At 44.5% G+C, this 16,106-nt stretch overlaps 1 protein-coding gene across 8 annotated transcripts in view; it reads right to left on the bottom strand.

Moving 5' to 3' along the window:
- The window catches only part of LOC115180558 (filamin-C), an 88,302-nt gene that overhangs the window by 71,599 nt on the left and 597 nt on the right, over nt 1–16,106 (bottom strand). For all 8 annotated transcript variants that reach the window (XM_029742732.1, XM_029742733.1, XM_029742734.1 and 5 more), the window contains exon 1: nt 15,790–16,106. This exon is cut by the window's right edge. In XM_029742732.1, coding sequence (XP_029598592.1) covers nt 15,790–16,106 — 317 coding nt within the window. The remainder of the gene's footprint in view (nt 1–15,789) is intronic.

Raw genomic sequence — 16,106 nt, 5'->3', positions numbered from 1 at the left:
TAGTCGTTTCACGAGCTGTGACCAAAGCTGTCTAACACAGCGAGTAACTAAACATGTGGCATACACACACTCACACACAGACATGTACTAATACACCCACACACTCACACACTCACTCCAAACTGTTCTGTGTCTAAAGCGTTAGTAAGAACACATCTCTCGACACTACATCGAAAACAGACACCAGGACATGGTTGCTATAACAGACCTCCACACACTTTCATCTTGGGTCACATTCCTATTCAGCTCACATCTCTCCAAAAAGGAATCCACTACTCCCTGGCTACTCTACCTAACTCCCCCATTTCTCATCCCCTTAGGGTGGGTGTTTGGCACGGTGCGGTCTCCAAAGTAAACTCCGTACCACTCGGTAATAACCCTGTCATGGTGAACAGGTTACAGGAACTAGCACTCTCCTCATGCCAAAGTCTGAGCCAGCCCCTCAAGAACACCAGGGTCTGTATTCACAAAGAGTCCCAGAGTAAGAGTGCTGACCTAGGACCAGATCCCCCCCCTGTAAATATATGCATGGTTATTATGATCTAAAACGCTAAACTGATCCTAGATCAGCACTTCTACTCTGAGACTCTTTTTGAATACAGGCCCAGAGGTGTTTCTCTACCAACAGAATAGGAGCCTGGGTAACTGACCAAGAAGAACAGAACACTAGAATACACTTTCTTTCTCTTTTTCCTGAGTTAGTGAGAGGTTGAGCCAGGAAAGCTCAGAAGTCAATTAGACTTGTCACCTGGTTGGGCCCAGTCAGAGTAATGGAGAGAAAGAAGGGAATACTCTGCTCTATAGGAGTGTTGACTGAATGTTGGAAATCAATTGGTGGGATGTTTCCTACTGTAGATTGATAGACTAGACTTTATTGTCCTCGAAGGGAGTATTTGAGTTAACAGCCCATTTTACATTCAAGTAGTGGTTACCAGTGTTCTGCTCAGGGGGTGTGGGAGAAAGGAGTGAGGGAAGACTTGTAGAGTATATGGTCTGTGGTGTAGGGAGGATGACAGCTCTTTCTCTCTCTCTCTCTCTCTCTCTCTCTCTCTCTCTCTCTCTCTCTCTCTCTCTTTAGCTCTCTCTATTTCTCACTCTAAATATTTCTCTCTCTAAATATTTCTCTCTGTCTTTCTTTCTCTCTCTTTCTCTCTCTCTGGTGGGACCCAGTCTGCAGTCTCAGCTGCCGGCCCAGTTGCTCAGAGGCGTCTCTAGCCATCAACTGGGGGGGTCAATAACCTCTAGGGGGATGTAACAGACAGTAACACACACAGTCACATACACTGCATACACTCATTCTCCTTGGTTGATCCCCCCTCCCCCATTACTCCCACACACAGGCGGTATTGTCTCCCCCTCCCCCCTGGCTCCCATGTGATCTGCTCTGCCCTGGGCTGGAGGACATGAGGGAACTGTAAGGACCCACGTCCTCATCAACACTACGGTACAGACAGAAACCCTACACTTTCTATTATACTTAGAGGAATCTCACGCATACTGTATAGCTACATAAACACAGACACACATACGTATGCATACTGTACGTGCAGAACAGATATCAATGTGAACCCATACACTAAGACTGGCCCATACATATGGATCACACAGAAAGACGGCACAGATAAGGGGAAGGTGGGATACCTAGTCAGTTGCATAACTGAATGCATTCAACTGAAATGTGTCTTCTACATTTAACCCAACCCCTCTGAATCAGAGGTGCGGGGGGCTGCCTTAATAGACATCCACGTCTTCGATAGAAATGCTGTGTGTGTGTGTGTGTGTGTGTGTGTGTGTGTGTGTGTGTGTGTGTGTGTGTGTGTGTGTGTGTGTGTGTGTGCGTGCGTGTGTGTGTGTGTGTGTGTGTGTGTGTGTCTGTGTGTGTGTGTGTGTGTGCGTGTGCGTGTGCGTGTCTGTGTGTGTGTCTGTGTGTGTGTGTGTGTGTGTGTGTGTGTGTGTGTGTGTGTGTGTGTGTGTGTGTGTGTGTGTGTGTGGTGAGCAGGGAATAGGTCAACAGTGTGACAGTCAGCAGACTACAGAGAGAAAGCACAGACTGAAAACAGAACAGGGCAGAAGACACAGAAAGAGTTACTACATGCTAGTTAACTGAAATATGCGAACTAACTAAATATGCGAACCATGCAGATGAGTTTGTCTTCTGAAGAGTGGTAGATGTGCTGTGGAATGGCAGATAGATACAGTGTGGTATGCCAGTCATACCATCTGTATCACTGGTATACCACACACCCCTGCAGCCCCCAGGGCCTCAGATAGCATTTGAACACATCATAAGCCATGGCAAAAAATATATATAGAATTACAGGAAATTAGCTGCAAAACTGCAGAAGAAATGCTCTCTCTGCCCCATGACAAAATGTGTAGAATTGTAGGAAGGGCCTTGATCAGACCTTGCAGGGAAACTGCTGATATTGTGTGTTTGTGAGTCCTCTTAGCAGATGGAAAGGATCATTAAACACCACTCTGCTGTCAGATCAGGACTCCAATGCTTTCCACAGTTGTGTCAAGTTTGCTGGATGTCGTTGTGTGGTGGACCATTCTTGATACACACAGGAAACTGTTGAGCATGAAAAACCCAGTAGCGTTGCAGTTCTTGCCCTTAAATCTTTTGTCTTGCTCATTCACCCTCTGAATGGCACACATACCCAATCCATGTCTCAATTGTCTCAAGGCTTAAAAACCCTTCTTTAACTTGTCTCCTCCACTTCATCTACACTGATTGAAGTGGGTTTAACAAGTGGCATCAATAAGGGATCATAGCTTTCACCTGGATTCACCTGGTCAGTCTGACATGGAAAGAGTTGGTGTTCATAATGTTTTGTACACTCAGTGTATGTGAGTGCATACGTGCGTGTGTGTGAGAGCGAGAGAAAGAGAGAGAGTGTGTGTATATCTTTGAGTGTATGTGTTTGAGTGTGTGTATATTTGTGTGTGTGTGTGTGTGTGTGTGTGTGTGTGTGTGTGTGTGTGTGTGTGTGTGTGTGTGTGTGTGTGTGTGTGTGTGTGTGTGTGTGTGTGTGTGGGGGTGTGTGAATTCCTCTGACATTTTCATAGGCCTTCAAACTCACCATGTGAAACATGTTGTGAATGACAGAGCGTGCCTTAAACTCCACTCACAAGCGTATCTCAGGAGACCCAGAACAGTCATTCATGAAAAAACATCACCAAAGAAAACATCCCAAGGGCCAGAGCATGAGACAGGCAAACATGAGCCAAAAATGGATGGAGAGAGTGACAGGTAGAAACCCTATCTTAGCCCATAGAATGAACAGCCAGCTGTTTTGGCTGCTTCAAAAGGGACTACATCTAATTGATAAAGGATGTGGGTGTTACAACTATCTCATTTGAACTCCCCAGCGGGTTTGTAATGTCCCAGTGTCACTCAGACACACATTCTTCCCTGGTAAGATAAGGGAGAAAGACTCAAGCTGTTCTCTTCATTCTCACTAACAGGGGTGTTGGTGATATAAGTGCACTTTTCTTCTCTTCTGATCTGTCCCAGGTAACGGGGTGTGTGGGGTGGCAAGTTCATGAAGAGCAGAGGGAGTTTTCAAAGGGTTAATGTATTCATTTTTTTCCCCCATGCTGAGGGACAAACATCTGGGCACTACACAGCTGGGCCCTCCCCCACACCCTGCTATCACTCCTCTTGCCTCGCCTCACCCTCACCCCCTTCCCCCAGCCTTGCCTTGACCTGTCATCAGTGCCTTCAGCAGGGTGCCAGATTCCTTAAAATCCCCGATTCGTGATGAGCCTGGGAAATATCCGAAACATGTTATCAGTCATTTTCCCCCTCCGTCGTGGTCCTTTCCCCCGCTCTGACCTCACAGCACGCCAATGGAACCTGCCCTGCTCTCTGGGAGGGGAGGAGAGAGGCCTGTGCCTGGATAAAGACAAATACCCAATCTGGCAACTCCATAGGGACCAGGAGAAGAGTGAAGATGAATAAGGGCTTAGATCAGGCAACACCTTGGGGAGCAGAGGGAAGTAGAGTCAGGGTCCGATCTAGCAACCCTGTAGGCAGCAGACTAGAGAGAAATGGATTAAGGATCAGAATGCTGATGAGATCATTTCTGGGCTGCTAACAGCAGTTGTGCCTGACACCAACTGCCCCAGAATGCACTTGGCGATTTCTCAGGGTTCTAAGAAGTGTGTGTGTAGACTACAACAGGTTGTCTATTTAGCTTGGAGGGCACTCCACATACACTAGGTTACATTATACTGTGACAGACATTGAAAGGGGACCTTAAGTGACGTCACTGACACAGGGTACCATGTAACTACCTCTCTGTTTTTCTGTGTCTCTCACTTTGACCAGTCAGTTATAAAGGCTGCTCTCTGTTCTGACACTCCAGATTTGAGTGACTCAGTCTACGCAGAAACACACAGACACACACAAACCCCCCACACACGCAATCAGACACAAACACACACACACACACACATTCCCAGACATCCGTCGCCAGACTATCCTAATCCAGTTCCCGCTTCCGCTTGGAAGTGGAGCCACCATGAACCTGACTCATGGCCTCTAACTCGTGACCCCAGCAGGCCCAGCTGGCACTCATCTGCAGTTCTCACCCCCTCACCTGTCTTCCCCATTCACCTCACAGACACATTGGACCAGGATATGTTTTGTACTAGCAGATATTGTTGGGTCAATCTCTTTAGATAACCTTAGAGACCTCAACCTACCTATGCCAGGCACCACAGCACTGGATGTTAGCTATGCCGAAGAGCGAGGGCAGATTCAAACCCAACCCATACTCCATTCTCAACTCCAGAACCCTCTCTCTCTCTCCCCCCTCTCTCTTTCTCATCTGTTACTCTTCCCTCCATATTATATCTTCCACTGTGTAATCGTGCAGTCCAGATGGGTTAACCCTGATAACCTGTTTCCACCAGAAACCATTAGGTCATCCCAGCTGTCTTAAACATGGAAATTGTGGAAATGTGGTTTGGAAACGTTTTGTTGCTATGGACACTGACCCTATCTATGGTTATGGTGCCAAGTCTATGTGGACAGAGTAACAAACAAAGTGATGTGCTGTAAACTCATATACCCAAACATCCTCACAGGAAGGAGGTGGCTGTGTCACTGCCTGACATATAACATCACCATAAACATCAGGACCCCTTGGATTAATTCCTCTCATCATCACTGAAAAAACTTTGTGGCTAGTCATAATAAACATGCAATGACACGAGTTCAAAATATCTAATCCCAACCAACCTTATGATTTTGGTTCTCTTGGCTGGACTCAAAGGAACGTCTACTGTCTGGTAGGTCTGTCTGTTAGAAACGTCAGTCTCTGGAATAACACGTTATGTTTAACCAGTCTCTCTCCCTGACCATCGCATCCCTCTTCCACTCACCCTATCCCCTGTTTCCACTCTTCTCTTCCTGTCCATCTCTCTACTTTATCTTTCACCCCACTCTTAATCTCTCTCTCTCTCGCCAGTGGAAACTGCTCTGTGGTCCTCGTGTGACCCTGGCTGTGGTGCCGTGCTAAAGCTTTTACGAGCAGTGCCTTTCGGAACATTTAACTTGTGGACGGACTTCTTCCTCTCACTATGCTCCTCCGCATGCTTTTCGACTCACGCAGACCACTGAGATGGAGAGAGGAGAGATGGTGAGAGAGAGAGAGAGAGAGAGAGAGAGAGAGAGAGAGAGAGAGAGAGCAGGCAAGAATGAACAGGAGACAATGAATGGATTCTACTTAAGTGATAATGCCAGAGAAGCTGGTGTTTGAAGGCCTAACAACAACGGCTTCGAGGGCATTATCACTTTTATACAACAAGATTCCAACCTATTCAAATAATGATTGACATATTTTAAGAAAAAATGTAGTTTTGATTTATTTATTCATGCTACTGTATTTCACCCTCCACGATATATAGTCCCGACACAAATCTAGGGTTGATACCCAAGCCGGATGGTCGTTCATTCTATCGGTTCGGTTGCCAGAGACATGGCCCAGTCGTTAAGTCTTTTTGTTCTAAAACTATGGACGTGACCCGGTCCTTCGTTCTAAATCTTCCCTAGCCATGATAGCTTGCAAACTTCTTATCCCTTGCTTGCTAGCTAGCCAACTTTGGCTAACACAGTCACTTCAAACAGTGCAAACAGAATAACAGCAAAGTAGCTGCATTTGAGTTTGTTTGAGCTGTTTTCTAATGATTTCTTTTTTTATACATCCATAAAAATGAGCTAATGATGTACGGTTTCGCCGGGCGTTGAACATTTGCTCTCTCGCCAGCCCACTGTTCAGAAGAAAATGAAGCTGGAATGAAACTGCAAACTAGCTGTATTTAGTGTTTTTCTATAGACATTTCTTTGTGTATATGCCAGTCTGTCTGTCTCGTCCCGACACGTTCATTACCATAGGACAGATGGAGATTGCTTCAATATTGAAACAATGTTGCTAGTGTCGGAGAGACAGACAGCGAGGTTATTACTAATCTCCGCTGTTGAAAACCAAAGGCTAGTCTAAAAGAAATGGAAGATGATGTCTAGATGCTTTTTATAGTGAAGATCTAGTATATACATTTCCTGACTGAGATGATGAGACAGTGGATTGCGCAGTCAGCTGGAACAGAGTAAATAGGCATTTCAAAGTCCTAGATTTAGCCGGTGGTAACTTGTGGAATAGACACCAGATGGAATATGGTTTTAACCAATGAGCATCCAGGATTAGACCCATCTGTTTTATAATCTCAAATACCTGCACTTCTGCTAAGGTTCATTGAATCCAAAGATGGAATGCAGAGCATATCCTCAGCCTCCTATGATAACCAGTGGAAATACACAGTACATCAATGCAGTATTCACAGCTGGATTACTGTAGATACATGGAAATATGTGTTGTTTTAGCCAGAATACTATATAACACAGCAAATTGATTGTTACACCAATATCAGTTCAGGGGTTCTCAGTGTGAGACTGATATTGTCATTAGACTGTATGTGTTTCCACCTCATTAATAGATCGTACATATAGCCCATTCAATTCCCTCTACCCAGACTGCAACACTAAACACATGGCCCTCTAACAATGAGGCGACATATTCAACTGGCTGTTGAAAAGCTGGACCTTTTCTTAAGTCATCTGTATCTAAATACTGTACATGACACAAGAGAAATGTCTTGAAGTCTATGGGAGGAGAAACAATATAAATCCAATATAGAGGGCTTCCTTTATAAAGAAAGATATTAACAGGGGGTGCTGTGTTTTGGGGGGAGGTGGTGGTGGTGGTGGAGGTGGTGGTGGTGGTGGTGGTGGTGGTGGAGCTGGTGGAGGTGGTGGAGGTGGTGGTGGTGGTGGAGCTGGTGGAGGTGGTGGTGCAATCACAGTTATTATCCTCTATTGGCTAGCCAGAGTTTCTTATCCCTGGTGGCTGCTAGAGAAGTGTGTGTGGGGGGGTGAGTAGGGGGGGGATTCTGGCCCTGCTCTGACATTCTTCTGAGCTGACTGCCTCTGACACATGTTAACAATTAGAGACACTGTTGTAGGGAGAGAGAGAGAGAGAGAGAGGGTGAGGAAGACAGGGACAGAGGAAGAGAGAGAGAGAGAGAGAGAGAGAAGGAAATGAAGAGAGGGCGAGAGAGAGGGAGAAAGAGAAAGGGTGAGAAAGAGAGAGAGAGAGAGAGAGAGAGAGAGAGAGAGAGAGAGAGAGAGAGAGAGATTGAGATGAAGAGACAGAGACCGAGACGAAGAGAGAGAGAAGGAGAGACAAAAACGATGGGGAAAGAGAGAGAGTGGTCTCACTCACTTCCCTCAGCTCCTGTAAAGTAAGAGAGCAGGGAGTGTGTTGTTCCTGAGAGGAGGGAACCAGTTGAAGGATCTGCAACAGTTAATACTTCTACTACCCCATAGGGTCTACTACCACAGAGCCTGATCACTGTCTAACACCAGGAGACCAGGAGCAACTTGGAACCTCAGCGTGTTGGGGTAACATTGGGGTAAGGTTACATTTTTATCACACACACCAGAGACTTGCTGAAGGAGTGAGATCATCAACGTAAGGACCAGTCACCACCACCAACCTCTCTCTCTCTCTCTCTCTCTATACTGCTATCTCTCTCCCTCTATCCTCCAGCTTCTATCCCTCTCTCTTTCTCCCCTATCCTCTCCCTGTACTCTCTCCCGCTCTTCCTCCATACTGCTCCCTCCCCCGCTACTCTCTCCCACCCTCCATCTTTCCCCTTTTCTCTCTCTGTCATTGCTACCCACCAAATAGCACAGTCATGTCAGAGACCCGTTACAGAACCACAGCATTTAGCCTTGGATAGTGATACAGGAAACACACACACACACACATACACACAGCTACTACTGGAGGTACCGCAACTTTCCCCTCTGTTAAATTCACAACTACGATGTGAACCCACAATGGGGTCAATCATACCGCAGTCAAATTAAACGGCCAACCAATCAGAGGGCCCCGCTCAACTTCTCTGTTTCTCTCATCAGGACTGAATACCTGACCACTGTGACTGACCCAAACTTAAGGAAAGCTTTGACTATGTACAGACTCAGTGAGCACAGCCTTGCTATTGAGAAAGGCCGCCGTAGGCAGACATGGCTCTCAAGAGAAGACAGGCTATGTGCACACTGCCCACAAAATGAGGTGGAAACTGAGCTGCACTTCCGAACCTCCTGCCATATGTATGACCATATTAGAGACACATATTTCCCTCAGATTACACAGATCCACAAAGAATTCGAAAACAAACCCAACTTTGATAAACTCCCATATCTACTGGGTGAAATACCACAGTGTGCCATCACAGCAGCAAGATTTGTGACCTGTTGCCACAAGAAAAGGGCAACCAGTGAAGAACAAACATCATTGTAAATACAACTCATATTTATGCTTATTTATTTTCCCTTGTGTACTTTAACCATTTGTACATTGTTACAACACTGTATATATACATAATATGACATTTGTAATGTCTTTATTATTTTGAAACTTCTGTATGTGTAATGTTTCCTGTTAATTTTGATTGTTTATTTCACTTTTGTATATTATCTACCTCACTTGCTTTGGCAATGTTAACATATGTTTCCAATGCCAATAAAGCCCATTGAATTGAATTGAATTGAATTGAGAGGGGATGGAGAAAGAGACAGAGAGAGAGAGAGAGAGATAGATAGATAGATAGATAGATAGATAGATAGATAGATAGATAGATAGATAGATAGATAGATAGATAGATAGATAGATAGATAGATAGATAGATAGATAGATAGATAGATAGATAGATAGATAGATAGATAGATAGATAGATAGATAGATAGATAGATAGATGGATGGATGGATGGATGGATGGATGGATGGATGGATGGATGGATGGATGGATGGATGGATGGATGGATGGATGGATGGATGGATGGATGGATGGATGGATGGATGGATGGATGGATGGATGGATAGATAGATAGATAGATAGATAGATAGATAGATAGATAGATAGATAGATAGATAGATAGATAGATAGATAGATAGATAGATAGATAGATAGATAGATAGATAGATAGATAGATAGATAGATAGATAGATAGATAGATAGATAGATAGATAGATAGATAGATAGATAGATAGATAGATAGATAGATAGATAGATAGATAGATAGAGTGAGATATACTCATTCATCAAAGAGCGAGGTTCTTATTTTATGAGTAAGCAAAATCTAATGTCATAACGGATGGTATGTTTGAGTCATACTGTCATATACTACTGTGCCGGGAAAAGGGATACCCAACTATTCAGGACCCCCACCTAAAACCCTGCTCAGCGCCATACGTCTCAGTCACCTCTTCCTAGCAGGCTCGCCCCGTCATACCCTCGTAATTTCCCTCTCCGCTCTCCCGGCCCCCTCTCTCCACAACCTCTCTCCTAACCCCTCTCATTCTCCCCACTGCGCTGCCTCCTCTCTTTTAACTAACCCCTCTTTCACAGTCCGCTCCCCCGCCCCCTCTCTCTGTGCCACTCTGGGGTTGTATGTGGGTCTATTTTAGGCACCTGTTAGTGGAGGGAGCCCAGAGCCCCAGAGCCCCAGAGCCCAGCTGTCTGCCCATCAATCAGCCGCCCCCTTCCCCAAATGAGTGAAGCTGACCTGGGCCAGGCTGGCCCCTCACTGCCCCTCCAGACTACCACACTACCAGACAACCAGAGAGCCAGAAGGCCAAACCACCAGAACCAGGGGGAGGGGGATATCAGTCTGAATTTCCTGTGGCAGTAACCTTTCCCGTACTTACTGGACTTCCAACTCTCCAAGTCACACACTCTGTGACGCACACTGACTTCCAACTCTCCAAGTCACACACTCTGTGACGCACACTGACTTCCAACTCTCCAAGTCACACACTCTGTGACGCACACTGACTTCCAACTCTCCAAGTCACACACTCTGTGACGCACACTGACTTCCAACTCTCCATGTCACACTCTGTGACACACACTGACTTCCAACTCTCCAAGTCACACACTCTGTGACACACACTGACTTTCAACTCTCCAAGTCACACACTCTGTGACGCACACTGACTTCCAACTCTCCAAGTCACACACTCTGTGATAGACACTGACTTCCAACTCTCCAAGTCACACACTCTGTGACACACACTGACTTCCAACTCTCCAAGTCACACACTCTGTGACGCACACTGACTTCCAACTCTCCAAGTCACACACCCTCTAGTCTTCCTTCCCTGCCTGCTGGCATCCTGACAACCAGAGAGCCACGATACACACCATGAGTGTGTGTGTATCGTGTGTGTGAGGGAGTAAGACCGAGTGAGTGTGTGAGTGTCTGTGTGTGTTCTCCAGCTCTTCTGTTACCCAACACTCCCCTCCACCCCCCACTGAGAGAGAGAAAGCCATGGCAGGTGCCCTTCTGGAAGGATCACTCTTATCACCAATGTCACTGAGCCACCCTGGTCCGGTCCCTTCCCAATGACTCTGTCTGCTTGTTGACCCATTTCCCCCTTTATCACACTGCATCCTGGGTAGCCCTAAGAGATATTACACCCGATAACCCCTCAAAGCTGACCCAGTTTCAGTTTGACCTGAGGATGGATCAACAACATTGTAGTTACTCCACAATACTAACCTAAATGACAGAGTGAAAAGAAGAAAGCCTTTACAGAATACAAATATTCCAAAACATGCATCCTGTTTGCAATAAGGCACTAAAGTAATAATGCAAAAAATGAACTTTTTGTACTGAATACAAAGCGTTATGTTTGGGCCAAATCCAACAAAACACATAACTGAGTACCACACTTCAAGCATGGTGGCGGCTGCATCATGCTATGGGTATGCTTGTCATCGGCAAGGACTAGGGAGATTTTTAGGATAAAAGCATTGGAATAGAGCTACTGTAAGCACAGGCAAAATCCTAGAGGAAAACCTGTCTCAGTCTGCTTTCCAACAGACACTGGGAGGCAAAGTCACCTTTCAGTAGGAAAATATCCTAAAACACAAGGCCAAATCTACACTGGAGTTTCTTACCAAGACGACACTGAATGTTCCTGAGTGGCCTAGTTATAGTAGACTTAAATCAGCTTGAAAATCTATGGCAAGACCTGAAAATGGCTGTCTAGCAATGATCAACAACCAACTTGATTGAGCTTGAATAATTTCTTTGAGAATAATGGGCAAATATTGTACAATCCAGGTATGCTAAACTCTTAGAGACATACGCAAAAACAGTCACAGCTGTAGTCGCTTCCAAAGGTGATTCTAACATGTTTGATTTAGGGGGTGGAATACGTATCTATTCAAGATATATTACTACTTATTTTTCATAAATGAAATAAAATATAGAGTTTTGTCAAAGTGGAAGAAACAATCTATGATATTTTATTTTATTAATGAAAAATAAAACAGTAATATATCTTGTGTGGATCCTTGACAAAAAAGGATAATTAAATCCATTTTAATCCCATTTTGAAAACATAACTAAATGTTTAGAAAGTCAAGGGGTGCAAATACTTTCTGAAGGCACTGTATGTGACAGAAAGTAAACAAAGTGTAATATGAAGAGTACAACAAAGGCCAGAGTGGGAACTGGGGTCTGTACCACTGATGTCTCCTCAGAATAGGGGAATGGTACTCTGTAAAAAAGAAATTACATTCCATAAAAAAGGTACATATTGTACCTTTTTTACAGTAATTTATAGGTAACTGGCTGCCAGTAAATTATGGTAAAATAAACAGGATTTTTTTTACAGTGTACCACAGAACCTCTAATCATATTGAATGGTCCAGTAGCTGGGACCTTCAGGTATTTCATAGTCTTTGGTGGTCTTTACACCTTCAAACAGTTGACACAAGGACAGATCTAACACCGACACACCTAAGGCACTGCTGAAACAACTGCTGTGTGTGTACCAACCCCTTGCCATCCCATCTTGTTGCCCGACCTGTTTGCAGTCTGTTTTGCTGTTGGTAGGCAGAATGAATGGCTGTTGCCATGCTCTTATCAAGCCTTGGCCGACACAGCCACAACACATCAGCACAACAGATGTTGACAGCAAGGTGGGATGCTTTGATGTGCTGCCTTTGCTCATGAACCTGTTTAATATTCTGAGAATAAATATAATAGCATTGATTAGTTTCAAGGCAGAACGCCCAGCCAAGGACCATTTTCCTTAGAACCACATATTCTCTGAGCACAAGGTGCATTCATAAATCACTGCTTTAAGGCTCAGCAACAGAGGAGCCCTCTACAGGGCCAGTCTTAACAGTAGACTATTGTCTGTCCGGCTGGCTGCTGCATCATCATCATCATCATCATATGCCACCAGGGGTCTTTTCAGAGTCCCCAAATCCAGAACAAATTCAAGAATGCGTAGAACCCATATTGCATGAAACTTCCTTCCATCTCATATTGCTCAAATAAACAGCAAATCTGGTTTCAAAAAACAGATAAAGCAACAGCACCTCTTCGACCTAGATAGTTTGTATGCATGCATTTTTTATTTAACTAGGCAAGTCAGTTAAGAACAAATTCTTATTTGCAATGACAGGTAACCGGGGAACAGTGGGTTAAGACAGGTAACTAGAGAACAGTGGGTTAAGACAGGTAACTAGAGAACAGTGGGTTAAGACGGGTAACTAGAGAACAGTGGGTTAAGACGGGTAACTAGAGAACAGTGTGTTAAGACAGGTAACTAGAGAACAGTGGGTTAAGACAGGTAACTAGAGAACAGTGGGTTAAGACAGGTAACTAGAGAACAGTGGGTTAAGACAGGTAACTAGAGAACAGTGGGTTAAGACAGGTAACTAGAGAACAGTGGGTTAAGACAGGTAACTAGAGAACAGTGGGTTAAGACAGGTAACTAGAGAACAGTGGGTTAAGACAGGTAACTAGAGAACAGTGGGTTAAGACAGGTAACTAGAGAACAGTGGGTTAAGACAGGTAACTAGAGAACAGTGGGTTAAGACAGGTAACTAGAGAACAGTGGGTTAAGACAGGTAACTAGAGAACAGTGGGTTAAGACAGGTAACTAGAGAACAGTGGGTTAAGACAGGTAACTAGAGAACAGTGGGTTAAGACAGGTAACTAGAGAACAGTGGGTTAAGACAGGTAACTAGAGAACAGTGGGTTAAGACGGGTAACTAGAGAACAGTGGGTTAAGACAGGTAACTAGAGAACAGTGGGTTAAGACGGGAACTAGAGAACAGTGGTTAAGACAGGTAACTAGAGAACAGTGGGTTTAAGACAGGTAACTAGAGAACAGTGGGTTAAGACAGGTAACTAGAGAACAGTGGGTTAAGACAGGTAACTAGAGAAACAGTGGGTTAAGACAGGAACTAGAGAACAGTGGGTTAAGACAGGTAACTAGAGAACAGTGGGTTAAGACAGGTAACTAGAGAACAGTGGGTTAAGACAGGTAACTAGAGAACAGTGGGTTAAGACAGGTAACTAGAGAACAGTGGGTTAAGACAGGTAACTAGAGAACAGTGGGTTAAGACAGGTAACTAGAGAACAGTGGGTTAAGACAGGTAACTAGAGAACAGTGGGTTAAGACAGGTAACTAGAGAACAGTGGGTTAAGACAGGTAACTAGAGAACAGTGGGTTAAGACAGGTAACTAGAGAACAGTGGGTTAAGACAGGTAACTAGAGAACAGTGGGTTAAGACAGGTAACTAGAGAAGAGTGGGTTAAGACAGGTAACTAGAGAACAGTGGGTTAAGACGGGTAACTAGAGAACAGTGTGTTAACTGCCTTGTTTAGGGCAGAACAACAGATTTTTACCTTGTCAGCTCGGGGATTCGATCTAGCAACCTTTCGGTTACTGGCCCAACATTCTAACCACTAGGCTACCTGCCGCCCCTGCCACTTTTTTTTTATGATGTAGTTCTGTCCTTGAGCTGTTCTTGTCTATTGATGTTCTGTATTATGTCATTCTGTATTATGTTTCATGTTTTGTGTGGACCCCAGGAAGAGCAGCTGCTGCTTTTGCAACAGCTAATGGGGATCCTAATACAATACCAGAAATACCAAAAAATACCCCAAAATCATCATAATCCACATTAGATGCAGTCAGGGCCATCAAGCTGAGCCCCTGCCTCTCTGATGTTGTTATTGGTTCTCCAAGAACATATCCTACATCCTGGAGCACTGATTCTATAAGACCTGGTGGTGGGTAATGTCATCAGATAAGATAAAATGTGAGTGACGTACGCTGGGTGTACAAAACATTAAGAACACCTGTATCGACCGACCAGGTGAATCCAGGAGAAAGCTATGATCCCTTATTCATGTCACCTGTTAAATCCACTTCAATACATGTAGATGAAGGGGAGGTCACGGGTTAAAGAAGGATTTTTAAGCCTTGAAACAATTGAGACATGGATTGGGTGTGTGCCGTTCATAGGGTGAATGGGCAAGACAAAATATTTATGTGCCTTTTGAACGGGATATATACAAATGCTTTGTAGACTACTTGTTACTTATTCATCTTTATTTCACATATTTGAACACATGAGATAGAGATGCCAAATTACTACATCATTCAAAAGCAACTACAAAGTCATTGCCTAATTAAAATGGGAGACTATCCATTCCATGAGAACGCTCCAAATGACTCATTCAGTATTTCATTTCATGAACAACAAATGACAGCAGCCAAGTTGGTTAAACCTGAGATTGTAATGACTCCCATTTGGCAGTGTCGCTTCTAATGGGACCATGCATGATTTACACAGTAATAACACACAGGAATCCAGAGTCTCTCTGTTTCCCGGATACAGCTGAAAGCAGTCTTTGTCGGGTAGTCAGAAAGGGGACATTTCTTGATTGGCGCATCCTGAACACATCGCGCCGTTGTCTGGTCACTCTTACGCACAGAAGTACATATCAACGACGTGCGTAATTTGCGTCAAAAAGTACAGTGCATTTCATTTATGCACTGTTTATAACGCATGCAACAGTTATGGAGAAGTGTATACAGTGAAAACACAACTCTGAACAATATAATTATGGAACAGTCAACAACACAACCAGGAATAATTGTAATTCTAATAAATAAAAGCTGCATTGCGCATTACGTTTCTATAACATCAAGGTATGTTTCATTCATTTTGAGGAGAAATCAATCTCAGACTCGTTCCCCTGACTCAAAAACGCCCTCTAACCAGTAACTGTATCCCCAAAAGTGGCTACCCCAGACAGAGTGGACAAAGCAACAACTTTCAACATGTTCCGAGAAACCCAACCATTGCGCTATATCGGTCCTAAATGCAAACACCACTTACCTATCGATACCAGCTTTATGCGTTCTCTCTCCAAGAATTCCAGCGCGACGGACACATTTTCCAGTTTCATCTGTCTGAAGTTAGGTCTGGCGTGGTACTTTCTGTACATTTTCTTCTGGCTCAGAACCTCCAGGAGACCGATGAGCTTGAGCCCGTCGGTCAGGTCTTTCTGTAGGTCGTTGATCCGCTTGTTGAGGCACTTGAGGTGCTCGTTGCACCACCTGGTGAAGGTGTTCTGTTGGATTTTCTTCCAGGGCGCATCCTCAGCGAGGTCTTTCTCCGTAGCCGGCATCTCCTCTTCTTCGTCGTCCCCGTTG

The sequence above is a fragment of the Salmo trutta genome, chromosome 40 (assembly GCF_901001165.1).
Source record: "Salmo trutta chromosome 40, fSalTru1.1, whole genome shotgun sequence".
NCBI classification, from domain to species: domain Eukaryota; kingdom Metazoa; phylum Chordata; class Actinopteri; order Salmoniformes; family Salmonidae; genus Salmo; species Salmo trutta.
This window is presented reverse-complemented; position numbering and strand designations above follow the sequence as displayed.